This window comes from Amblyraja radiata, chromosome 33 (genome assembly GCF_010909765.2).
Source record: "Amblyraja radiata isolate CabotCenter1 chromosome 33, sAmbRad1.1.pri, whole genome shotgun sequence".
Classification (NCBI taxonomy): domain Eukaryota; kingdom Metazoa; phylum Chordata; class Chondrichthyes; order Rajiformes; family Rajidae; genus Amblyraja; species Amblyraja radiata.
The window spans coordinates 10674288-10701944 of record NC_045988.1 but is presented as its reverse complement, the minus strand read 5'-3'; the positions used below and the strand labels follow the sequence as shown (position 1 = coordinate 10701944).

Below are 27657 nucleotides of genomic sequence, written 5' to 3'. Positions count from 1 at the left end.
CCACATTCCAAAGACGTGCAGGGTTGTCGGTAAACTGGCTTCTGCAAATTGCCCCTAGTGTGCAGGGCGGGATAACACAGAACTAGTGTGTGAACGGGTGATCGATGGATGGCATCGACTCGTTTGGACAAAGGCCCTTATTCCACCCTGTATCTCCAAACTAAACACTGCACCTTATTTTCCCGCAAGACGGATCTCCGGAATACCCTGCAAGCACAACATTGGCTTGTAATTGATTGAAGGGGACACTGGCCTTCACAGATCATCTTCCAAACAAGTGGAGCTATGTAAGGTACACAAAAATGCTGGAGAAACGTTGCCCATTTCCTTCGCTCCATAGATGCTGCTGCACCCGCTGAGTTTCTCCAGCATTTTTGTGTACCTTCGATTTTCCAGCATCTGCAGTTCCTTCTTGAACACAAGTGGAGCTATGTACGCAGGTTTAGTTTAGTTTGTTGACACATGCACCGAGGTACAGTGAAAAGCTTTTGTTGCGTGCTAAGCAGTCAGCAGAAAGACAATGCATGATTACAATCGAGCCAGTTACAGTGTATAGATACATGTTAAAGGAATAAAGTTTAGTGCAAGGAAAAGCCAGCATAGTCCAAGTGTTACCAAAGAGGTAGATAGTAGTCTAGACCAGACCAGTAGTCCATTTCAGAGACTAGAATAGGACTAGTCATGCTTATGCCCGTGTCCCACTTAGGAAACCTGAACGGAAACCTCTGGAGACTTTGCGCCCCACCCAAGGTTTCCGTGCGGTTCCCGGAGGTTTTTGTCAGTCTCCCTACCTGCTTCCACTACCTGCAACCTGCGGCAACCACCTGCAACCTCCGGGAACCGCACGGAAACCTTGGGTGGGGCGCAAAGTCTCCAGAGGTTTCCGTTCAGGTTTCCTAAGTGGGACAGGGGCATTAGGAGTGTGACTGCCATCACAGCAAGTAAACTTCTGCAAGATAACACAGCCGATCCTCACCCTTTCACATCAACTACAGGCCTTCATTTTATTGCAGTCGAGAACAGAAGCTGAAGTAAGAGGTCAGACTACATCACTGAGTAGATTCATCAAACCAATCTAATGACCAAGTCTTCAAAGACAATAAATCCTTTCATAATTTTTTTTTTTGAAGTTCCCATCCTCAGAATATAGATCAAAATGCAAAACTTCAACAAGCATCTGACAAATGCAAAAAAAAACATTTTAAGAATTGAATGACAATCCTCGCATCCCTTCCTTTTGTGAATTAGTGAGGTCCGGGTCATTTAAAAGAATGGAATGATAGAGTTCAACAAGTGCCTCAGTGCTCCTGCCTCTGGCCCTGCCCCAATGTCCCCTCATTTCACAGCCGGATGCTCTCTCCTGTTTGTTGATGGTTTTAACCTCAAACTAGCTTGAAACTGGAACGGGCGGCACGGTGGCGCAGCGGTAGAGTTGCTGCCTTACAGCGCCAGAGACCCAGGTTCAATCCTGACTGTGGGTGCTGTCTGGATGGAAATTGTATGTTCGTCCCGTGAGCTGCGTGGATTTTCTCCGGATACTCCAGTTTCCTCCCACACTCCAAAGACGTACAGGTTTGTAGGTTAATTGGCATGGTAAAAATTGTAAATTGTTCCAGGTGTGTGCAGGATACTGTTAGTGTACGGGGATTGCTGGTGAGCTCGGACCCAGTGGGTCGAAGGGCTGTATCTCTAAACTAAACTAAAGTTTACCCTGTGCAATGTTCTGCACCACATTGTGGTAACTGATGCTTCCATTAAAATATGGATTCCTTCGAAACCCCCCGAACCATGTTCCCTTGACACTTGTCCTTATCCCCCCCCTCCCTTCCCGTAGCCTTTTGTAACACAATCATCAGCTGTACAGGTCTCTCGCTCTGCCTCTCCATCTGTGACCATTCAATAATCCTAACACCTTCATCAAACTCTTCCCAACATCTCCTCCTGCGTCTTGGCATACATATTTTGTTTTCACAAATGACGCCTCAGTGAAGCGTATGTTGAAGCATGTCTCCATTATTAGGTTGAGAGTAGCCAGGCACTTAGGGGCCAGTCGTGAACCACCTTGATGGGGACTGGAGTCACTTGCAGGCTGGGCCAAGTAACGGCAGCCGCCTTCCTTCCCTGAAGTTTGAAAGATGTATTCAAGAGAGAGTTGGATCTAGCTCTTAGGGCTAACGGAATCAAGGGATATGTGGAGAAAGCAGGAATGGGGTACTGATTCTGGATGATCAGCCATGATCATATTGAATGACAGTGCTGGCTCAAAGGGCCGAATGGTCTACTGCTGCACCTAGTTTCTATGTTTCTCAGGATGTGGAAGTGCCAGAGGTTGGTGCCTATTGGTGTGGATGGGCATGTGTCGATCTATTAGGGACGACTGACAATCAACAGGTGTGGACTAGCAGCTAAGAACTGCCTGAGTATCATGATTGTAATTTACTTAATGAGAGTCTGCTGCACTGGAGTGGGTTATCAGTAGGTAATTGGAAAAGTCAGATGAATCCCTCTGTTAAAAGCGGTATTTAATTAAACAGGTTACACTGCAGAAATGTTGGTTCAATTGTTCACCAAACATTTGAACACCAAGGCTGAACAATGCAAAGTTCAGGTTCCCTTGGAGATCCAAGGTCCACCTGGTTGCCAGCCATCAGTTACAGAGTCTATGACTGCTGGACCAACAGTTACAGCCATCAAAAGGTCCAGTCATGTCGTGGCACGAAAACGCTTTGAAGGGTGAGACGGAAATCTCTTGCTTTTCTCACTTCAAAGCCACCTTTGTCCGCGGGTCTATAGCAGTCAAAGGGAAAGGTGCAGCTAAACATGCATCTGGGTCACACCGCTCTTGGCTTCCTCTTGAGGAGCTTGTTTTGTTTTCCACTTTGCCTTTTGGCAGAAACAAGGAACACTCAGTGCTGGAAGTGTAGGGATGATGGCTTGATACTGGTTACTGAATAGGAATCTCTGTCGCATTTAAACGCCGAGTTCAAAGAATTACGTTAGTGGGAGAAGGAATTGCACTTGTCAAATAGAACCAAGCACCACTGGAATTTTTCACACAAGAGGGTCTCTGGTAAGCTTACAATGTACATTCCACCAGACAAGGGAAAATGATACATACACTAAATTAAAACAGAGAAGAAAAAGACAAGTTGATGATCATTTTCTTATAAAGATAGCTGACCAATAGCTGACTAATGGAACAGTTCATAAGTTCATGTTTATATGTTATAGGAGCAGAATTAGGCATTTTGCTCATCGAGTCTACTCCACCATTCAATCACGGCTGATCTATCTTTCCCTCTCAACCCCATTCTCCTGCTTTCACCCCATAATCCCTGACACCCTTAGTAATCAATCTTCGCCTTAAAAATATCCATTGACGGCCTCCACAGGCAATGAATTCCACAGATTCACCATCCTTTGACGAAAGAAATTCTTCCTCTTCATCTTTGCAAGACTTTACAGAGTAGACCCGATGGGCCGAATGGCCTAATTCCACTCCTATAGTGTACGAACATTTCACCTCTCTGGGCTGTAATGGCAGCAGCAAAAAGCCCCCATTTGGTCTCCCTCTGCTCATGTACTTGTCAATGTAATTGTAGCCAATTTACTTGTATGCAACTTACACACGCCAGTCTACGTGAGTTTAGTCTATGAACATGCATCTTTCTTCAGTGCACAAAACCTTGCAAAGATTATAACAATCCTGAAAAGCAAAAGCAATGAATAAACCGAGCTCTTATCTACAGCTCAGACAACATTGACAAAGGGTCAAGATGCAAGTTTACAATCACCAAAGAGAAAGGGGCAACCATCTGAACAACATCGTGTAGTGCAGTACTGCCACAGCACGTTAACCAGCTAAGCAATTTCTCAGATCCTTCCACAGATCAGTTATTAGTCAGGTTCACGAGAACATACCAGAGATGTACGAGCACTGCAATTCAATGTTCCAGTCAAACCAAGACATCATGTAAATGCAATCAAATAAACACAAGGTCGTTTCTCCACAAACATTGTGGGATTGACAGTCTAGAGATTTATCATACTGTGACAAATGAATATCACATTGCAATGCTATCAGTTTACGTTCGGAAGTCTAAGGCATCTCCCTTTTCTCATGTTCCTACCTGGGATGATTGAGACTGTATCTCTTTCCCACGACACAACGCTAACATACTCCTGCACCGAAGGAGGAATGAGGCACTTGAAGACAGTCACGCTTCCACGCATTGACCTTTGATCCTCCACCCGTACGGTGTAGGGTTCCCTGAAAACTGAAGGGAAATAAAGAACATAAACAAGAGTCCATGAGCCATTCTTCATGTTGGGAGGAAACAAATCCCCTCATCACCAATTGATCTGCAAATCCAAAATGGAACTGTAAATCAGTTTGATATCTAGATTATAAACATACAAGGAGCTCCCGGAACTCAAACTGAACGAAAGCAGGTATACATTAACACTGTGTAAGGTGAATTTATTCTAAATACACAATGAACTGCAGATGCTGAAATCTTGAGTAAAAAAAAATAATGTGTTGGAGGAATTCAGCAGGTCAGGCAGCATCTGTACTTTACTGTATTTACTGTAGTTGCAGTTGTGAAGTAACCATTTGATGAAATAAAGATCTTCTACATGTGTTGATATTGGTATTGGCATTGGTTTATTAATGTTGCATGCATTGAGATGCAGTAAATTGCAAAGCTATCCAGACATATCATACCGTACATGAATGAGTATATCAAGGTAGCGCAAAAGAGAAAATAAACTGAGTACAGAATATAGTGTTCCAACTACATTAAAAAAAGTGCGAAGGATATAACAAGGTAGATTGGAAGATTGGGATTTCATCCCTGAAGATGAGAGGTCCATTGTGATAGAAGTGGGGAAGAAGCTGTTCAGAAATCTGGTGGTATATGAGATCAAGCTCTTGCATGTTCTACCTGCAGGGAGAGGGGAGAAGAGAGAATGACTGGGGTGTGAACAGTCCTTGGTTATGTTAGTTGCTTTCCCAAGAAAACAAGTAGAGGTGGAGTTGATGGGAGATTGGGGCGGGAGAGGGGAAGGGGGGGAAGATGGTTCCTGTGATGGATTTGGCTGTGCTCACAACTTGCTGCAATATCTTACAGTCTTGGGCAGAGCAGTTGCCATACCAAGCTGTGACAAATATGTTTTTTGCTGTGGTAAGTAAAGGGGATGAAGGTTTGAATTTAATCCCAGGGTTGCACTAGAATTTTCAATGTAAAATCCCTCAAATGAGATCTTGCATTATAACCACATTGCAAACTGTGCAGAAATGAAACAGTAGCCCAATTCTTTACATGCATCCGGGAGCAGAGAGAATCCTTTGACACCCTCTAAATGGAGCTGTAAGGCTTGACAGGTAATTGCAGTTTTGCAGGTTTGAAGAACTAATAATAATAATAATAATAAATTTTATTTGCGGGCGCCTTTCAAAGTCTCAAGGACACCTTACAGAAAATTAACAAGAGAGAAAAACATATAGTCGGAGTAAAATAAATAATAAGGACATCACCAATACACAAATTAAAGACAGAATTCGCTCCAAAGACAAAAAATCAAAAACACAATGTGAAGAGAGGGCAGCGGCAGCTAAAGCGCGCCAGTGTCCACTCTCCCTTCCGACAGCCATCTTGGACACAAACTAACATATTCACATTACACACAAAAAATCATCCCCCCACAATGGACACCACTGTGGGGGAAGGCACAATGTCCAGTCCCCATCTGCACTGGCACAAGATAGTCCAGCCAGCGGGCATGGCTACTATGTAAGATGGAGTTAACTGTAGAAAAACCATATACAGATGTGCAGGTAGTAGTGCGATCCAGATACAGGCGCTCAATGTCATGGGCAAACTACAGAAAGTATAAGCAGTGACATTTAAGGGAACAGGCAGAAAAGGACAAATAGAGCTAAACTTCCTCAGATGGTGCAAGCTTTCTAGACGGAAACAATGGTTGTCACAATAGAAAAATTCTGCAAACGGGGAAAAAGTGCGATGAGGGATGCAAAATTATTTCCGCAATGAGTGAAGAGGACATCAAATGTCCACAAGGTAGCTAGAGTGAGCTGTGTAGGTCATGTTTATAATATGCCTGGTGCCAAATGAGTTTGAGTCTGCAGCAGGAACACCCAGCCGATGTACCTATATCAAGATCCTAGTGTATAAGGGTCATTAAAGACATTTCAAATTGACTTGGGATCAATGTGTAATATCATCCTGAAATGGGCCACAAACCTCGAGATGGTGCAGTTAAAACCAACCAGTCGTGTGTTGTCGATGAACATGAAGACTACTGAAGTTGGCTGGCCATGAGATAAATGATTCAGTTTAGTATAGTTTATAGATACCGCGCACAAGCAGGTCCACCGCGTCCACACCGACCGGCGATCCCCGCATATTAACGCTATCTATACACACTAGGGACAATTTACATTGATACCAAGCCAATGACCCTACAAAGCTGTACGTCTTTGGCATGTGGGAGGAAGCCGAAGATCTCAGACAAAACCCACACCGGTCACGGGGAGAACGTACAAACTCCGTACAGACAGCACCCGTAGTCAGGATCGAACCCGGGACCCGGGTCTCTGGCGCTGTAAGGCAGCAACTCTACCGCTGAGCCACCATGTGATGATGTGGATTTCATGGCAGTACACCTGGAAGAGGTCCCACCCATACTTGGAAGTTTGACAATGTGGCAGCCAATTTCTGATAAAGACACATGACGGCAGAATCAATGTGTAAAGAAAAACCTGCCTCGCACATTTCCTTTATGCTTTGCCCCTCTCACCTTAAAGCTGTGCTCTCGAGAACGGAGATGAGGAAAAACATTTTCACTCAGAGGGTTGTGAATCTGTGGAATTCTCTGCCTCAGAAGGCAGTGGAGGTCAATTCTCTGGATGCTTTCAAGAGAGAGTTAGATAGAGCTCTTAAAGATAGCGGAGTCAGGGGATATGGGGAGAAGGCAGGAACTGATTGTGGACGATCACCCATGATCACAGTGAATGGCAGTGCTGGCTCGAAGGGCCGAATGGCGTATCCTGCACCTATTTTCGATTGTCTATAGTCTTTGACATTTCTATCCTTGATAAATGTTCTGCCTGTCCACCCTATCTATACCTCTCATAATTGTATGTACTTTTTATCAGGTCCCCTCCTCAACATCCAGCATTCCAGAGAAGGCGATTGGGATCTGGAACACACTGCCGGAGTATGGTGGGTATATGGAACAGGCGGCCAGTGGAGGTAGTCCAGGCAAGCTAAATATAACAATATTTAGAGTCATTACATCATGCAGTATGGAAACCAGTCCTTCAACCCACTTGCCCCCATCTACAATAGTCCCACCTGCCTCCACTTGCCCAATATCCCTCGAAACCCTTCCTATCCATGTACCTGTTTGAATATATTTTAGATGTTGTTATAGTATCTGCCTCAACTGCCTCCTTCGGCAGCTCCTTCCATATACCCACCACCCTCTGTGTGAAAAACCTATCTCTCAGGTTCCTATTAAATCTTTCCCTCTCACCTTAAACCCATGTCTTCTGGTTCTTGATTCACCTACTCTGTGTAAAATACTCTGTGTATTTACCCTATCTATTCCCCTCATTATCTTATACACCTCTATAAAATCACCGCTCAAGGAATAAAGTCCTAGCCAGCCCAGCCTCTCGCTGGAGCCCAAGCTCTCAAGTCCTGATAACATCCTCGGTGAAGTATTGATGGAGACAAATAGTGCATAGATGGTGTGAGTGGTGGACTGGGCTACATCCACAACTCTCTGCAATTCCTTGTGGTCGTGGGCGGATCTGTTCCCAAACCAAGCTGTGGTGCAATCCGACAGTACACTTTCTATGCTGCATCGATAGTTTAATATAGATAATCAGCATGCGCATGGTAGAACAATGATCTTGATTCTATGCTGCAGTACTATTCTGTAGAGGAGGATGCTGTTGGCAGTAGCACTGTCCTGCGGTACCTACTACATACTTGCTGTACGCCTCAACCAAATGATTAGACTGAGTTAATGTACAAAGTTTTCAAGCTTCTGTCCACCAACAGCTGTGAGCTTGCTCCACGCTAAACTGGACCTTATAAACCCACTGCACCCTTTCAAATTACTCCATCGTTATATTTGCATAATGGTGTGACATTATGGAACAATGTCATCACAAAGCCTCCTGCTCTTCCGTCATTGTCTTTCAATGGCACTTTTAAGACGATACAGAATCTAAAGTGGGCATTAGTGAATGAATAATGAAGCTATAATTTAATCAAGAGGTTCCTATCGCCAACCATAAACCACAGCTCACAAAGCCAGGCTAAACCCTAGAGTAAGTGGCGGTCTCTGACACTGCTGCCCAATTACAATAGCTTGATTTCACTTCATTCACTTTGGTGAATTATCAATGCGTGGAGCATATCTGTGCTGGAGGAAGGGACTGGAGATGCTGGAAAATTGAAGGTAGACAAAAGTGCTGGAGAAACTCAGCGGGTGAGGCAGCATTTAATGGAGCAAAGGAAAAGGTGACGTTTTGGGTCGAGACCCTTCTTCAGACTGATGTGGGGGTGGGGAAGGGGGGGTGGAAAGAAGAAAGGAAGACGCGGAGACAGTCAGCTGTGGGAGAGCTGGGAAGGGGAGGGAAGGAGGGAGAAAGCAAGGGCTACCTGAAATTGGAGAAGTCAATGTTCATACCGCTGGGGTGTAAACTACCCAAGTGAAATACGAGGTGCTGTTCCTCCAATTTACAGTGGGACTCACCCTGGCCATGGAGGAGGCCCAGGACAGAAAGGTCAGATTCAGAATGGGAGGGGGAGTTGAAGTGCTGAGTCACCGGGAGATCAGCTTGGTTAATGCAAACTGAGCGGAGGTGTTGGGCGAAGCGATCGCCAAGCCTGCGCTTGGTCTCACCAATGTAAAGCAGTTGGCACCTAGAGCAGCGGATACAATAGATGAGGTTAGAGGAGGTGCAGGTGAACCTCTGCCTCACCTGGAAAGAAAGGTCCTTAGATGGAGTCGAGGGGGGAGGTAGAGCGACAAATGTAGCATTTCCTGCGGTTGCAAGGGAAAGTACCAGGAGAGGGGGTGGTTTGGGTGGGAAGGGACAAATTGATCAAGGAGCTACGGAGGGAGCGGTCTCTGCGGAAAGCCGAAAGGGGAGGAGATGGGAAGATGTGGCCAGTGGTGGGAACCCTTTAGATATGGCAAAAATGTTGGAGGATTATCTGTTGTATGTGACGGCTGGTAGGGTGGAAGGTGAGGACAAGAGAGGACTCTGCCCTTGTTACAAGTGGGGGAATGGGGAGTGAGAGTGGAGCTACGGGATATAGAGGAGACCCTGGTGAGAGCCTCATCTATTGTTGAAGAAGGGAACCCCCGTTCCCTAAAGAATTAGGACATCTCTGATGCCCTGGTGAGGAACACCTCATCCTGGGTGCAGATGCGGCGTAGACGGAGGAATTGGGAGTAGGGGATAGAATCCTTACAGGAAGCAGGGTGGGAAGAAGTGTAGTCCAGATAGCCATGGGAGTCAGTGGGTTTGTAGTAGATGTCGGTCAGTAGTCTGTTACCTGCGATGGAGATAGTGAGGTCTAGAAATGGTCGGGTGATGTCGGAAATGGTCCAGGTGTATTTGTGTGCCGGATGGAAGTTAGTGGTGAAATGGATGAAGTCAGTGAGTTGTGTGTGGGTGCAGGAGGTAGCGTCAATGCCGTCATCAATGTAGCAGAGGTAGAGTTCGGGGATAGGGCCACAGTACACCTCGAACAAGGATTGACTCGAACAAGGAAAGACTATGCTGCAAAATGGAGTGACAGTATCGTTTAGCTGTAGGAAGGAACTGCAGATGCTGGTTTAAACCGAAGATAGACACAAAATGCTGGAGTTACTCAGCTGGTCAGGCATCATCTCTGGAGAAAAGGAATAGGTGATATTTCAGGTTGAGACCCTTCTTCAGACCAGATAGCCTTACCTGCTTTGACGCGGATATTTGGGCTCCTTATCTTGCCGGCTATGTTTTCAGCCGTGCAGAAGTAGTCATTGTCGTGGATAAAGCTATTAAACCCTGATGGCGAGAAGGGATAGAGCTGCAAGGTGCCGTTGAGGTGGACGTGGCGGATGTTGGGCACGTCGTAGATGTCGTCTTTCGTGGCGAGGTACCAGCGGAGGGCAGTGCCCGCGGAGCCTGCAGCTGGGCACGGCAGGACCGTGCCCACTGAACTGGAGAAGATCACCTTTTGCAACGAGTCATTCACAAAGTACAGGCTTGTCCTCGGATCCTCACTGTGTGCTGTCGGGGGGGGGAGGGAAAGACAAAAGTAGACTCGTTACTTTCAGAATTTGCATCTTAACTTCTCCTGCTGTTTGAAGAGATGAGCACAAACCACCTCACTGCACATCATGGAAGATTGTCACACTGCAGAGAAAGAGGCCATTCAATCCATGGTGCCCCACTATCTCTACCTAATCCTCCTCACCTTCCACAAATCCTCTTTGCCTTGCAGTCTTACCATCACTTCTGATCTGGCCTTTCATGCATCCCAGATATCGACACCCCATCCTTGATGACTAAGTTACTGTAGAATCCCGCCTGTTCTCTCTGGATGTTCACTCTCCCATGCTCTTTCTCTGTATTTTTGCCTCCCTTTGACCACTTTCTTTCGCTAATTTCTCTTTCTCTTTTCCTCTCCTTCGCATTCTTTTCCTCTCTCCTCACCTTCCCTCTTTTTCTCTCCTCTTTTCCTCTCTTTCTCTCCTCCTCTCTCTTTCGCTCTCTCTTTCTATCCCCCCCTCTTCCCTCACATTCTCTCTCTCTCTCTCTCTCTCTGCCCCTCTTATATGGTGCTTAAAACATATTTATGACCAATATTTGCGGTGAGAAATATTATCATCTCTCTATGTGGATCAATTTCAAATTTTCTTGGGTAAACAAAAAGTCGGGAAAATGTTAAAGATGTTAACGATAGTATACATATGGGTGATGATATTATTGGAACAAGACATACAGTTCATCCTCTACGCAATTCCTCTGCATTGTAAATGTAACGTATTTGAAATATTTAGCCAATTTACTTTGTTACAGTTTAAGGTGTCGTTATATGGAAGATGACAATTCTTAAAATTCTTTAAAAAATCAACCCCATCCTTTGAAAATATAGGAAACCTTCATTGGTAAACTTATGTTCAATAATCAATAAGAATTTAAAAATTCCCCACATTAATTTTTGCCAAACTTAAACACATTTACAGAGATCATATTTTTTGTGATCTCATTTTTTTGACATTTTCTCTGCACCCATTCCAGCTTGCTGTTCAGTTTTTTAACAATGCTCCTTTACGGACATTTTGTTGGTGGGGGGGGGGGAAGAGATTCCAATGGGCCAGAGCAATTCTCGCAACAGATCATCAGGTTTCGAAGCTGCAATCTCCTCCTCCCCTCTCACAGACCAAGAGAAGAGAAATAAAACAAATGACAGGTAAAATGGAACTCCGTCACCTTTAGTAACCCACAGTGACAAAACCGCAGTTATCATGAATTACAGCCAAGCCCAGGATTGAGACAGTTTCAGCCTCACACAATCCTTCCTCCCCATAAAGCAGGCGTCTATGTCTTAAAGGAAGGCTTTTTTTTACTATAACTCACATCCTCAGCTGGTGAAATGAAGTGTTGCCACAATTATATAGCAAATACACCAAAGGTATATAAATCAAGGTCCCAGAAATAGAAACGAAATAAATAAATAACCAGTGGCTCAGCAGTAGAGTTGCGGCCTTAAACGTCAGGGACTCGGGTTTGATCCTGACTACAGGTGCTGTCTGTGCGGAGTTTGCACGTTCTCCCCGTGAGCTGCGTGGGTTTTCTCCGGTTTGCCTCGCACACTCCAAAGACATACAGGTCTGTAGGTTAATTGGCTTGGTATGATTGTAAATTGTCCCTAGTGTGTGTTAGTGTTAGTGTGCGGGAATCGCAGGTCGGCGCGGTCTCGATGGGCTGAAGGGCCTGTTTCTGCACTGTTTCTCTAAACTAAACTAAACTGAAACCTGTCCAAAAAAGATAGACTTCGGGAGAAACTTTGGGGATATTTTGAGGTTGCTCAAAATACTGAACGCGGGGTCCTTAATGCCCATTTGGGAGTAGAGACTTGTTGGTTTTTGGGTAGGGGTTGCTTAGTGTTTCATGTGAGGAGCAGTATATCCAACAGAGTAGTACCCGCTCAGGGCCAGAGTGATGTGTGCCAGGATTGTCTCAGTCTTTGCAGTGGGACTTGCGCTGCCGATTAATTTTGGGATCTTTTTTGCCAGATAAACAGAGGCCCAAACAGGAAGGAAATAGAAGTGGGTGCCATCAAACCAGCTCAATGCGTATTTAAAATAAAGAGATGGGCGAGAGTACAAAGAACAGACTTTGTTAAAACTCAGCGCAGATGCAGCACTCTCAAACAGAATTACTGTTTTGTAGAGAGACACAGAGGCACACAAGCTCACTGTGAGCTTGGAGTGTTTATTTATTTTAAAGACACACTAAACAAAGGGCTGAAGAACAGTGGACAGTAAATCTCTGTGAGGGACAGAATTAAGTCTGAATTAATCAAAGTGTGAATTAACAAACAGTTTAGTCTGTGGGCAGGAAGGAGTGTGGAGACATACTGGACAAAAGGCATTTTCTTCATGAAGAAAGGTGTCCAGCAGTCAAATAGGGAGTTTAAGAAGGAACTGCAGATGCTGGAAAATCGAAGGTACACAAAAAAGCTGGAGAAACTCAGCGGGTGCAGCAGCATCTATGGAGCGAAGGAAATAGGCAACGTTTCGGGCCGAACCCCTTCTTCAGACAAATAGGGAGCATTAGTAGCAAGGACTATGAGAGAGAAGATTACAGGTCAAATTTAAATTTATACTCTCGACTGAATTCCCCTAACAGCTTGTGTTTTGCACAGGAAGATTCACTTGTGCCAGATCACCGGCTAGATTTGCAGACCCTTCAACTTTTACGGTTCACAAGTGTGCATTGGGTCAAGAAGAGATACAGGTCCAGGACTACAAATTCACACTGATCTGACTTATGGCCCCTCAGAAACCACAAGCTGCTCCATCTAGTGGTCGTTCCGAGAACCAGCTGATGGTTAGACTGAAGCCAAGACAACCTGTAAAGTTGCTCTGCAGTGATGCTGTCAATATGTTCTCAATCAAAACTGTGTACAATAATATGCCCCTGTCCCACTTAGGAAACCTGAACGGAAACCTCTGGAGACTTTGCGCCCCACCCAAGGTTTCCGTGCGGTTCCCGGAGGTTGTAGGTGGTTGCCGGAGGTTGCAGGTAGTGGAAGCAGGTAGGGAGACTGACAAAAACCTCCGGGAACCCCCGGGAACCGCACGGAAACCTTGAGTGGGGCGCAAAGTCTCCAGAGGTTTCCGTTCAGGTTTCCTAAGTGGGACAGGGGCATTATTTTATTTTGAGCACATTTATATTTTGCATTCACGGGTCCTGTGACAGGAAGGAGTGGTGGATCATTTCACAGGGACGCGTTGACCAGGACACCAGAAGCATCCGAAGCCCCTCTTCAAATGTTACCACTGATCTTTAAACGCTTGGATGCTGACTTTCACAACCCTGTGCAACCAGGGAACGACAGACAAGTTTTGAATCTTCACACACAGCGACCAGCCCAATACAAGCTCAGCAAAGTTACTGAACCGATGGAGCCACCCAAATAATGCCCGCTGACAGTGGAGCTGTCGTTTACAGTGAGGCTGGGACTCAGCTCACACCATTCATCCACCATGTCATGAGTTGCCACAAGTTCCACTCCCGAATGGCGGGTACAAAAGTCCAGACCGTGGTGAAAAATTCCGGCAAAGGTTAGAGAGAATTATAGAGCATGGAAATAGGCCCTTAGGCCCAACTTCCCCATGGCAACCAACATTTGCTCCAAACACACTTGTCTCACCTGCCTGCTTTTGGCCCAAATCGCTTTATACCAATCCTATCCATGAACCTGTCCAAATGATTTTTAAATGTTCAAGTGTTCAAGTGAATTTATTGTCATTTGTCCCTGATAGGACAATGAAATTCTTGCTTTGCTTCAGCACACAGAACATAGTAGGCATTTACTACAAAACAGATCAGTGTGTCCATATACCATTCTATAAATATATACACACATGAATGAATAAACTGATAAAGTGCAAATAACAGATGTTGCGATGGTACCTGCCTCATCTACATCCTCCAGCTGCTCATTCCATACACCCACCCCCCTTTGAGTAAAGATGTTGCTGCTCAAGTCCGCATAATATCTTTCCCCCCTCACCTTAAACCTTTGTCGTTTGGTTCTCGATTCCCCTACTCTGGGCAAAAGACTCTGTGCATCCATCCCACATATTCTTCATCTCATGGTTTTATACACCTGTATAGGTTCATCCCTCATCCTCCTGTGCTCCAAGGAATAAAGTCCAAGCCTGCCCAACCTCTCCCTGTGGATTTACCCTGTCAAAAGTTGGTGAAATGGTTTGATATAGTCTTGCAACTGTTGTCCAAGTTTCTGCACGCAAGGGGTTGGCGGGAAGATTGGTGGGATCATTCAATATTGTCGCAATATTTATTGCGAGTCTTTCATTTAATTCTTTAATTTTGTTTTCAATAAATTAACTTGATTTTTCTTTAATGCTTTGATTTTGCATTTAATAAGCTGCAAAGTCAAGATAAAATGTTTTGAAAACTCAAATTATTTCGACAGAATTATCAATTCATTTATCATGGCATCTTAAAATATGGGCCGTAAGTTTCAACGTTTGATCAATTTTCAGCCGTAGATGGAGAAAGTTGTGGGTCACTTGTCTAGACTCACACTAAAGTGTTGAGAGGGTAGTGACACACAATGATAGGTAACATCTTGAGGATTAGACATTAAATTGAAACTCAATCTGTCCTTCCTCTCAGGAAGATATAAACATTTCATAATACAACTGCAGAGAGGATCAGAGGGAAAGTATCTTATGGGGATGCATCACAGCCTGGTTTGGGAACAGCTCCATCCAAGACCACATGAAATTACAGAGTTGTGGATGTAGCCCAGTCATCACCCAAACCAGCCTCCCTTCCATTGACTCCATCTACATTTCATGCTGCCTCGGCAAGGCCAGCAGCATAATCAAGGACCAGTCTCATCCCGTTCACTCCCTCTTCTCCCCTCTCCCATTGGGCAAGAGTAACAGAAGTGTGAAAGCACACAACTCCAAATTCAGGAACAGTTTCTTCCCAGCTGTTCTCAGGCAACTGATGGGCCTCTCAATCGCTCGAGTGTGGTGCTGACCTCCCATCTCCCTCACTGGAGACCTTTGAACTAACTTTAATCAGACTTTATCGCACTTCAATGTTATATCTTTGGTTAGTTTAGAGATACAGCATGGAAACACCTGTTCTTTTTTTACACACTAGAGACAATGGACGTCGCCCATTCCTTCTCTCCCGAGATGCTGCCTCACCCGCTGAGTTACTCCAGCATTTTGTGTCTATCTTCAATTTAAACCAGCATCTGCATTTCTTTCTTACATCTTCAAACCTGTATGTCTTTGGAATGTGGAAGGAAACCGGAGCATCTGCAGACAGAGCACACGGTCACAGGGCAAGCATACAAAATCCGTACATACAACACCTGTAGTTAGGATCATACCTGGGTCTCAGGCACTGCAAGGCAGCAACTCTACCACTGCGCCACTGTGCTACCCAAATTTTGCACTAAATGTTGCATTAAACTATTTATCCTTTATCTGCACACTGGGGATAGCTTGATTGTATTCATATATAGTGTTTTCTTTGCTGGATAGCTTTTCACTGTACCTCGGTACCCATGACAATAATAAGCTAAACTAAAGATTTGCCCAGTGCCTTGAGTATCATTTATCTTTCAACTGACCTCCTCCCTCCGAGCACAAAAAAATACCGATCACTGCTGTTTCTGGGAGCTTCTTGTGTGCAAATTGACTTCTAAATTTTTGCATTTCAAATCATTCAAAAATACTTCATTTAAATTGATGGAACAGATGAACAAGGTCATTCAGGCTCGACAAAAATGCTGGAGGAACTCAGAGGGTGAGGCAGCATCTATGGAGAGAAGGAATAGGCGACGTTTCGGGTCGAGACCCTTCTTCAGACTCAGGGTCTCGACCCGAAACGTCGCCTAGTCCTTCTCTCCTCACCCCCTGAATTCCTCTAGCATTTTTGTCTTCCTTCGATTTTTACAGCATCTGCAGTTCTTTCTTAAACAGGTCATTCAGGCTGCTGTTTCCATGACGGAAATGCAGCAGGTACATTTCAACTACATTGCTGTACTCCGAATGAGATTTCATTGCCAGCCAAACATTTAGAAATGGTTTAGAGGACACGAGATGGATGCAAGCCATCCTTGGAGACACAAGAGATTGCAGATGGACTTTTTAGCAAAAAATAAATTGCTGGGGGATCTCAGCCGGTCAGGCAGTATCTGTGGAGGGAAACGGACAGACGCCGTTTCAGGTCAGGGACCTTCATTGGCCTCAATCTGGATCGCACTGTCTTAACACCTTTCTGAGACGAAAAACTATCATGATCTTTTCAAAAGGCCTACAGACTAGGAGTGATATAATCCCTTCTCTCAAGCAATCACTGAACCAATTGATGGTTCTAATGAAGACGCAAGAGACTGTAGATACTGGAATCTTGATCAAAATGTGATGGATCAGCACCAGTGTGAGAATGTTGACGCAGGAATGATGCTCCCCTTGGCTACGATGTGACCTGGGGTTATATCTCAAAACAGAGACATTAAAAAGTCCAAAGATCATATGTCCATTCATACTGATGAACTGCAGAACTAATTTCTGCTCTCTCTCTCCACTTTTACTAATGAGTCTTCCCATCAGTCCTCTGTGCCTTTGAGCCATTCATTACAATACCGTGGAGATATGGTTACCATAGCAAGTCACCTTTGTTTATGTTCCATCTTATGGACAAAATGGATGTCTGTAAAGATGGAGTCTTGTTATCCAGTGACAATCCCACGTGGGATTTCTCCAGGACGATGGTAAAGAGATACAAGATCTCAGCCACAATCTAATTAACTGGTAGAGTGAGCAAAGGGGCCAAATATCATCTTCCTGTTTCCATCTTGCGTGTTATGTACAGTTCTGGTCATCCTATTTCAGGAAGGATGGGGCAGCTTTGGAGAGGGTACACAAGAGGTTTACCAGAATACTGCCTGGATTAGACAATATAATTATAAGGAGAGATTGAATAAACTTGTATTGTTTTCTCTGGAACATCGGAGATTGAGGAGAGACCTGCTAGGTATATAACATTATGAGAGGCACAGATAGGGCAGACAGTCAAAACCTTTTCTCCCCAGGGTGGATAGTCAAAGACTAGAAGGCATAGCTTTAAGATGAGAGGGGCAAGTTTTTTTTACACACAGAGAGTGGTGGGTGACTGGAACGAGCTGCCCGCGGTCCTGGTAAAGACGGATACGATAATGGCATTAAAGAGACTTTTTGATAGGTGCATTGTAGATGCAGGGAATGGAGGAATATGAATCAAGTGCTCAGTTTAACTTGGCGTCACGGTTAGTTTGGACAGGGTGGGCCGACGGATCTGTTCCAGTACTGTGCTGTACTGTTCTATGGGGGATCATGACAAAAGCCTCCTCGTGGCTATCCCCAGAAACGACGACACGATGCACTCCGTAACACGTCGGGCGACCAATTCTGTCAACATGTCGGACGACGACAGAAGCCAACAGCGAGCTATACGTCATCTGACACACGAGCGAACATACTGTTCTATGTTCTACTTCCTTTCCTCCCACCACCCTCCAACCTCTGCATCACATTTGATGAAGAACTGTCATCTTCTCTTGCCACACAGACAGCACGGTGGCGCAGCGGTAGAGCTGCAGCCTTACAGCGCCCGAAACCCGGATTCAATCCAGACTACTGGTGCTGTCTGTACGGAGTTTGTACCTTCTCCCAGTGACCGCGTGGGTTTTCTCCGAGATCCTCGGTTTCCTCCCACACTCCAAAGACGTACAGGTATGTAGGTTAATTGGCTTGGTGTGCGTGTAAATTGCCCCCGGTGTGTGTTGGATAGTGTTAATGTGTGGGAATCGCTAGTCGGTGCAGACTCGGTGGGCCGAAGGGCCTGTTTCCATGCTGTATCTCTAAATGAAACTTAGATGCAGCCTGACATGCAGAGTATCTCCAGCATTTTCTGATTTTACTTCAGATTTCCAGTATCTGCAGGGTGTTGCTTTCAAGCCCTCACTTGGTGCTCCAGTGGATTATGGAATCAAGACCATCTGACTGAAGATGCCAAGTGGAAGAAAGAACAGCTTACAGAAAGGATGGGTCTGCTCGGTGAACGGAAATTGCGATACACTTGAACATTAAGTCTGGACTTCCGTTAAAGTAGCATTCTGCTGTTGTTGAGTGCAGTGTGTCATTGTATGAGAGCCATGGCCACCTGCAGCTTGGTTTATGATCCATCCAAACTGAGTAATCAGAATTTCAGAGCAAAAACTGTCTCTCATTGCTGAATTTAGACTGACATTTCGCCAAGGGAGTTATTATTACAGTTACTCCCTTCATACAAAAGATGCATAGAAATCTGAATGATTGACAGAGGCATACATAATAGTTAAACGATTTTGATTATACATCTGCTGATGATTTACTTCACTTGTTTATCGATTGGCAGCGACCCTGGGTCATGCACAGAAATGACACAAGGGTTTGCCTGGATGTGTTGCGATCATTAGTTTCAAGAGATACAGCAGAATTCTGCATGCGTGTGAGTCTGTGTGTATGTGCATGAGTCAGTGTGTGAGAGTGAGTAAGTCAGTGTGTGAGAGTAAGTCAGAGTGAGTGAGCGTGCGCAGTACTGTGTGCTTGCGTCTGTGTGTGCGCATGTGTCTGCTCGCATGCCTGTGCATGTTTGTGTGCACATCTGTGTGTATGCATACGTGTCGGTGTGTGTGTGTAATGTTTGTGTCTGTATGCGCTTTTTTGCCTGTGCACACGTGTTTATATCTGTGTGAACATGTCTGTGTACGTGTGTGCATTTTCTCAATGGAACATGGAAGGTGCCACATAAACAGCAGGTCTTTTTTTTTAAAACTAATAGAGCACGTGAATATCAAACACAAGACCACAATGAAGCTCTGCACACAATGTGCTGCAGTTACTATATCTGTTCCACAGGCCACTGAGCTATGGGCAATGTGTAAGCACAGTTCTATTTAGGATGCTCAGTCTTCCAACACGTTGCTGACATTATCCTTCATTTTCGGAAACTCCACACCCCTCTTTATAGAATAACAGGTTATCTGCTGTTGTTTGGCCCTGGCATCTTGTCCCATAAATGATTTCCTATTTATTGAGAAGGCCGCAGAGATGCAGTTAATATTAGTTCACCTTCAACTGTAATGGGATAGTTCAGGAAAGATGACACTGTGACATTTCAAATTTCAAAATAAATTCCTCTCCCAGAAATAAAAAGCTGAATTGCCCGCACTGTGTGACTCTGAGGAAGTGGTTGACTTGCAGGAGCGCTGACACTCTGCAGATCCTCAGCAGAGAGTGATGCCAAGCCCTCTCTGGGACAAATATCCCGTCTTTTATATCAGCTTCTTCAAAGAGGTAAATGGATGAAGATTGTGGGTGGCACAGTGACACAGCTGGTACTTTAGTTCACTTTAGTTTAGTATATTGTCACGTGCACCGAGATACAGTGAAAAGCTTTTGTTTCGTGCTAACGAGTCAGTGGAAAGGCAACATTACAATCAAGTCAGTCACAGTGTATGGACATATGATAAAGGAATAACATTTAGTGCAAGATAAAGCCTATAAAGTCCGATCAAAGATAGTCTGAGGGTCACCAATGAGGTGGATAGTAGGTCAGGACTGCTCTCTAGTTGTGGTAGGATGGTTCAGTTGCTGGGAAGAAACTTACAGCGCCAGAGACACAGTTCAATCTTGATCAGGTGCTGCCTCCGTGGAGCTTGTCCATGACGTAACTCCGCAACGCCACCAATTTTGGTGTTTTCTGAAAGTTTACTAACCAGTCCATCGACATTTGTGTCCAAGTCACCTCAGCCCACATCTCTGTGTAACTCTACAAAGGTCACAGACCTCAAGCCAGAAGAATGCTCTCCATCTTCTATGGTTAAGTCAGTAGAAAATCCAAACTACTAAATCATTATGCATCTTAATCTTCTGGATATGCTCACCATGAAGGACTTCATCAAATGTCTTACTAAAATCCACTGCCCTACCCTCATCGAACCCTCCTCATAAAACTCAATCAAGTTAGTAAGATATGACCTGTTGTGGACCAAGCCATGTGGACTGCCCCTCATTAGCATATTCTCTTGCAAATGCAAGTAATTCCTATCCTGACAAAACCTCACCAATAGCTTCCTTACCACCGATGAGAGGCTCACTGGCCTATAATTTGCTGGATTATCTCCACTCCCCTTCTTGAAAGAAATGAAAAAAATATTTCATTGCAGCTTGTAGGATTTAGCCATCTACAAAATGGCCTCTGCCTTTTCCGATGGAAAGAGCAATAAAGTGACTACAAACAAAATAGGCTGGGAGAAGTGATGAAGTGCAGTCTAGACCCTAGTCTTTCTTGTCTAATTGTAACATAATGGCTGAGTGATGGGTCTCATCGGCACTTACATGGGCTACTGTACAGTTTTGAAAATGTAGGTAATAAAATACATCAGAGTGAGATCCATCAGATAGTAATCTATAAAGTGAAGAAAGCGAGATAACAGTGAAGAGCCTGATTTATGCCATCGTAACGGCAATTAATGTCATTTGGATTGAAATCCAGAGATTTGCTGCCGCATACAATCTCTCACCATCCGTTAGCTTTTTTATTCTTCATTTACAATTAGTTCCTGCAGGCCATTTTTTTGGAATGTGCAATCATTTGTGGATAAAAAGGTGTTGAAGTAGTGGTCTCCAGATCCCATGGCAAGAGGGATTGGAGTCCAGAAGCGTTTCCAAGGCAATGGTTTCCTACAGTCTGTTAGATTTGTATTTGTTAACTGATACATGAATACCACTGCTGTTTACTAATACATCTTTCCTGCCACTGCCACTATATGCCTTTGTCCGACCAAGTAAACAGGTCCTGGGCTTCTTTAGAACGTATCCACATTTGCAGGGACTCCAAATGAGTTTGTCAATATTTGCAGACAACAAATTCTGGGGGAAAAAAAATCAATATATCACATGGCAGATGCAATCATTTAACAAAAAACAGATCATATTATTATTGAGATAATATGCTGAACGTGGAATTTTAAACCACTTAACGCTAAAAAAAGAGCAAATTAGAGTGGGAGAATTCTTGACCATCTCTCAATCATGAGCCCATGTCAGAACTAAAAGTAAATAAGAGAGACATTTATTATCAAATCCCCAGAAGGAGCACATCCACACGTATAGAGAACAGAAGTCAAAGTAATGAAGAGAGGAGATGTTTCTTTTTACAAAGAAAAGCCAACCACTGCGGAATTCTATGGGGTTCATGCAGAGGTCAAGGGGTGTATGGAAGATTACCAACTATCCTCATTGAGGACCTTCATGAACAGCCCTGGCTCCTCATTTGCCACACCAGCGATGGAGAGATTGAGAAATAATCAAATCCCTCAGGAACATCTCAAATTCCCTTCACTCAATAAATAACTTTCCAAAGCATAGCAACTGTTGCTATGCAGATTAATGTGGCGGCCATTTTGCATACAGCATGGCCTCAGAAGCAACAACACAGGTGCCCGGTTAACCGAGTTCAGAGCTGTAACTTGGTGAGGGGTAGATGGAGAGGACGTTGTGGAGAACGCAAAGACAGCAGATGTCATTCTGGAGAAAGGCACAGAAAGCTGGAGTAACTCAGCAGGTCAGGCAGCATCTCTGGAGAAAAGGAATAGGTGACGTTTTGGGTCAAGACCCTTCTTCAGACTTCAGACTGATGTCATTCTGCACCACACCACAGCCACAAAATAATGGATGTTTTACTTTTTAATTAAATTCAATTTGAGAACAAAATGTCTCAATGTTGTCGCAATGTCATTTTCCCTGAGGAATTCCATTACTGCTGAAGGAGAACTAATATTAATGGAATCTCCAGAGCCTTCTTCATCAACAGGAGATAACTTATCCATGTATGGGACATATGCTCTCACATATAAACAACAGCAGGTAACCTATTATCCATATAAATAGGGCCATGGGTCTTCCAAAAATTAAGGGCAACTTTGGCAAAGTGTTAGAAGTCCTAACATCCTAGGTGAAAGGCAAGTGGGGAATATAAAGTTACCTTTATCTGCAGAAGTGAGGTTTGTATTTCTCCAGTATCCAATTACCCTTAAACAAAATATAACTGCACATCTCACCCCACCTATCCAAACCACCCTCCCCCTCTTCAAAACTTAAAACAAACTTGATTTTTCACTTTACCAGCTCTGACAAATGGTCTTAACATTGCTTTTCTTTCCACAGATGCTGCCTAGCCTGCTGGGTGTTTCCAGCATTTAGTGGTTTTATTACTAATGTTTAGCATCTGCAGTTTTCTCTGATTTTAGATTCTGGCTGGCCACAAAGCAACTAAAACCTAGCTGACTAAAGCTGTTGAAAATGAAGTGCTCGTACCATTCTATTCAAATCTAACAGCTTCCCAATATTAAGACAATTTTGGTGATTGATTTGGCGAATAAAGTGTGATTCTGCTTCTGATTCTGAAGAGATCTGCCAGTAGTTGGGAGAGGAGATATAAACATGTTTCACCTGTGGAAACCCATTCTTTATTCGGTTAGCTCCACCACAGTTCTGGAGATCCAGACCTTCACTGGGACCCTTCTCCATGGTCACACTGAGCAACTTGTCCAAGAAGCCAGTGCTAATCTGGGCTGGAGTTGCCCACCAGAGGACTACAAGCAAACCCAAGCTGACCCACTGAGTTACTCCAGCATTTTGTGTCCATCTTGCCAAATTCTAATGTCAGGAGCAAACAGTGTTAAAGATGTGCGATTCGAGCAGCTGGCAGAGACTGGGCTGGGATGGTGGGTGGAAAGAGCATTGGAAACAAGGATTTTAAAATATGGGCATTTTGGGACAGGAAACTGTTTCTGAGGAGGTAAAGATCAAATGATCTCATTAAATAGTAAAGCATGCCTGAGGAGCTGAGTGGCCTACCCTTGTTCCTAGACTGTACAATGTTATACACTGACCTGTTAAACCACAGGCATTCAAGGTTTAGATGAGCACAGGTTCATGTTGGTTAGTAGGCAGACGGCGGGCAGCAGAGACCGGGAATCCTGTCTTGTGAATGAAAGCTATCCAAGCTGGATTTGAATAAATCGATAGCAACTGCTAGCAATGTGTCCCTTGTGAGCTTGTACCAGACTGACCATCTAAGAAAGTGCTGTTGCTTCATTAGAGCGTAAATCCTCCACAAGGCCTGATTTCTGGAGTTTAAGCAAATTAATGGGATCATGGATTTAATCCTGACATTGCCCCTGGGCCATATAACCTGGTCCGCTCAATGTGGACTGGTATATTAAACCAGGGAGAGAAAGAGGGCTAAGCCTTATGTCCATTTGTGCATAGGCGAGCTGCGCATATACACACACACTCATCCGCAGTCAGCCACACACACTCTCTCCTCCACTCACACGCACTCACACACTCTCTCACTCACACACTCTCTGGCTCACACACTCTCTCACTCACACACTATCTCACTCACTCTCATGCTCTCTCACTCTTACAATCTCTCACTCTCACTCACACACTCACTCCCTCGCTCACTCACTCTCACACTTGCTCCCCTTCTCACTCATTCACTCACTCAGGTTCTTCCCAATGGGAGATCACAGTAATATTCTGGAATTATAATCCCTCCTTGTCCACCTGATGAGAACAGAAACTGACAAGATGCCTAGTGAAGTCCAGCTGTGCTGCTCCACAGTTTGGCAGCCTGTTTACATCTCAAGTACAGATTCCCACAAATAAATACATAGGTGCCAGCAGACGCGTTTGCCAGGATTTATGTTACGTATGTACAGCTGAAGACCAGCATTAATTGTCCATCTCCAACAATCCCTAGTGAATCACCTTCTTGAACTGCTGCCATCCACTGAAGGGGTTGAAATAGTCTCCACTCTCTCCACAAAGATGTAGGAGAAGCCACTGGGTGCAGTGTTACATTGTTACGTTGGGACGACAGATGGCACAATGGGCTAAGTGTTCGGCTGGCAACCGGAAGGTAGCCGGTTCGAATCCCGCTTGGAGTGCATACTGTCGTTGTGTCCTTGGGCATGACACTTCACCCACCTTTGCCTGTGTGTGAATGTGTGTGAATGTGTGTGAGTGATTGGTGGTGGTCGGAGGGGCCGTAGGCGCAGATTGGCAGCCACGCTTCCGTCAGTCTGCCCCATGGCAGCTGTGGCTACAGAAGTAGCTTACCACCACCGAGTGTGACTGAGGAGTGAATGAATAATGCGATGTAAAGCGCCTTGAGTATTAGAAAGGCGCTATATAAATCCCATCCATTATTGTTCTGTTTGTGCAGAGCACCTTATTCTCAATGATATCCAACTTCTCCACAATGAAGCAGATTCCTTTTAAACCTAAAAATCGTACATTCGCCAACCTTGCCATCTGGCCCAAAGTCTTCAAAGGCATTGGAGAAACATGCCCTTGAGCACGGTAGAGTGTTCCCACGACCTGTCTTGGACCGGAACTTTGTGAGCAAGCAGAAGTATTCCAGCTGTCCGTGGACACCCACGTACAGGCCATGTCCTTACCTCAGGCTATCAACACTGACAGAACTATGCAGATGGGCTCATGTCAGGAACAACACCAGGTTTGTTCACAGTGATACCAACTTCCCTTTTCAAAAGTTACATTAATACAAAAGAATCAGTTCCCCAACAAAATTGTGACGCAACACAAGCTCAGGACGAGAGATTTACGTTGTCTTGAGAACGGTGGGTTTCAGGCACCTTCATTCCACTGACGAATAAGACAACACAACCTTGCTTAACATATATTCCAAAGGAGCCTCAGATGAAAATGAACAAGCAACATCTAACATGGAGCCAAAGAGGAGATGGAGGGGGCAAGCAGCTAAAGTTTGGACAAAGAGGTGGGTTTTAGATTTTGCAGAGGAAGGGAGGAGAGGTGAAGGGGGTTTAAGAGAATTCAGGCTTCATTTAACTAAATGCACATCCCGCCAAGAGAGGCAGAAAGGAGGTGGGGAATTTACAAAAGGGTGTAGTTGAAGGGGCTGCAGAAAGTCAGGGGGGTATGTACTTGGAGGAGGGTAAACCCATAGGGAGCACTAAGGTAAAGACTATAAAACAAGGATTTAAATGATAAAATTCATGATCTAGTTGGACTAGGTCAGAGCATAGGGGTGAAGGACAGATGGTATTTGGTGTTTCAGCATTTAGCACCCAACAACTGTTGTATTTTCGCTTCCAACAGCCAATCTCTGGAAGTTTTATGCTGCTGAAAAGAGACCACGTTCACCAAATGAGGCGTAAATGATAAAACTAGATAAATGCCGGCTTTATTTATACCAAAATAAATCATGATGTAATGAATCAAATACCATAAAACGAATTACATCTGAACTACGAAGGTAGACAAGAAATGCTGGAGAAACTCAGCGGGTGAGGCAGCATCTATGGACAGAAGGAATAGGTGATGTTTTGGGTCGAGACCCTTCTCTAAGGTACATCTGAACTACAGTGACTTATGTGGACAATCAGAGGAACTTATTCCCTACAAAGATAATATCTAAGTTCAGAATGAACAATCATTGAATTTGTTTCAATCAATGTGCCATTTACTGTGGTTATTTTTAATTATGGTTTTTGTAAAGACCCCGACTTCAGATATTACTTGACTTCCTGAATGCGAAAAACTTTCTTGAGGACTCATGAAGGCGCTTGCTAAAAGTCCCACGCATCTGATGTGATCAGAAATGGACACTGATCATCGTGGGTTAATCTACTGAATGTAAAGAAGGGATTTATGGTCAGAGAGGAATGTTGGCCGATTGTCACCTGTAATCTCCCTGGAACCACAGCCACTGGTCTGCATAAATGAAGCAGGGGGACTGCAATCTGTTTAGGTAGGCAACATGGTTCCATCATTAAAATCTGGAAGTCTGGATCAATAGCCAAAGAACAGAATTTAAACTTGCGGTCATTACTTCCGAAGAGTCCTCCAGGGACTATACTGGAAGTTGGACAATTCTATACAGGACAATTTTTTTAAAACATTTTTATCAAGCCAATTTATCAAGTCAATTAACCTACAAACCTGCACGTCTTTGGAGTGTGGGAGGAAACCGAAGATCTCGGAGAAAACCCACGCAGATCACGGGGAGAATGTACAAACTCCTTACAGACATGACCCAGAGTCGGGATCGAACCCGGGTCTCCGGCGCTGCATTTTACTGTAAGGCAGCAACTCTACCGCTGTGCCATCGAAACCCAGCCTTGAGAGTTTCAATTCAGTTTCAAAACAGATTTGGAAATAATGTTAGTACTAATGAACATTTAGCTGCTGGATCGCAGTTCAACTCAATGCCCTCAACTAGTCTTCAATAGTCACCAAGGAAAAGGACTTGGATGATGGGCGATCAGGCAGGAGTAATTGATATTCCAGGGCATATCAATATTAAGGAGGAGATGTTGATGTCTTGATGAATGTTAAGGTGGATAAGTCCGTAGGTCTGGATGGAATCTATCACAAAATACTGAGGGACGTAAAGAAGAAGATTGTTGGAGCCTTGACAAACATCCTTGTCAGCTCTTTAGCACAGAAGGCTTGAGAATGGCCATTGTTGGTCTTTGTTTAAAAAGGACAACAAGGATAATCCAGAAAATTATTTGAGTATAGGAGCAGGGAGGTTCTACTGCAGTTGTACAGGGTCTTGGTGAGACCACACCTGGAGTATTGCGCACAGTTTTGGTCTCCAAATCTGAGGAAGGACATTATTGCCATAGATGGAGTGCAGAGAAGGTTCACCAGACTGATTCCTGGGATGTCATAGAAACATAGAAACATAGAAATTAGGTGCAGGAGTAGGCCATTCGGCCCTTCGAGCCTGCACCGCCATTCAATATGATCATGGCTGATCATCCAACTCAGTATCCCGTACCTGCCTTCTCTCCATACCCTCTGATCCCCTTAGCCACCAGGGCCACATCTAACTCCCTAGTTAGATGTCAGGACTGTCTTATGAAGAAAGACTGGATAGACTTGGTTTATACTCTCTAGAATTTAGGAGATTGAGAGGGGATCTTATAGAAACTTACAAAATTCTTAAGGGGTTGGACAGGCTAGATGCAGGAAGATTGCTCCCGATGTTGGGGAAGTCCAGGACAAGGGGTCACAGCTTAAGGATAAGGGGGAAATCCTTTAAAACCGAGATGAGAAGAACTTTTTTCACACAGAGAGTGGTGAATCTCTGGAACTCTCTGCCACAGAGGGTAGTCGAGGCCAGTTCATTGGCTATATTTAAGAGGGAGTTAGATGTGGCCCTTGTGGCTAAGGGGATCAGAGGGTATGGAG

The 27657-nt window shown here is 44.4% G+C and overlaps 1 protein-coding gene across 2 annotated transcripts in view; it reads right to left on the bottom strand.

Moving 5' to 3' along the window:
* dscaml1 (DS cell adhesion molecule like 1) overlaps positions 1–27657 on the bottom strand; it is a 488801-nt gene that overhangs the window by 438437 nt on the left and 22707 nt on the right. For both annotated transcript variants that reach the window (XM_033049745.1, XM_033049746.1), the window contains exons 2-3: positions 10004–10321; positions 4131–4277 (exon numbers count right to left, since the gene is read on the bottom strand). In XM_033049745.1, coding sequence (XP_032905636.1) covers positions 4131–4277; positions 10004–10321 — 465 coding nt within the window. The remainder of the gene's footprint in view (positions 1–4130; positions 4278–10003; positions 10322–27657) is intronic.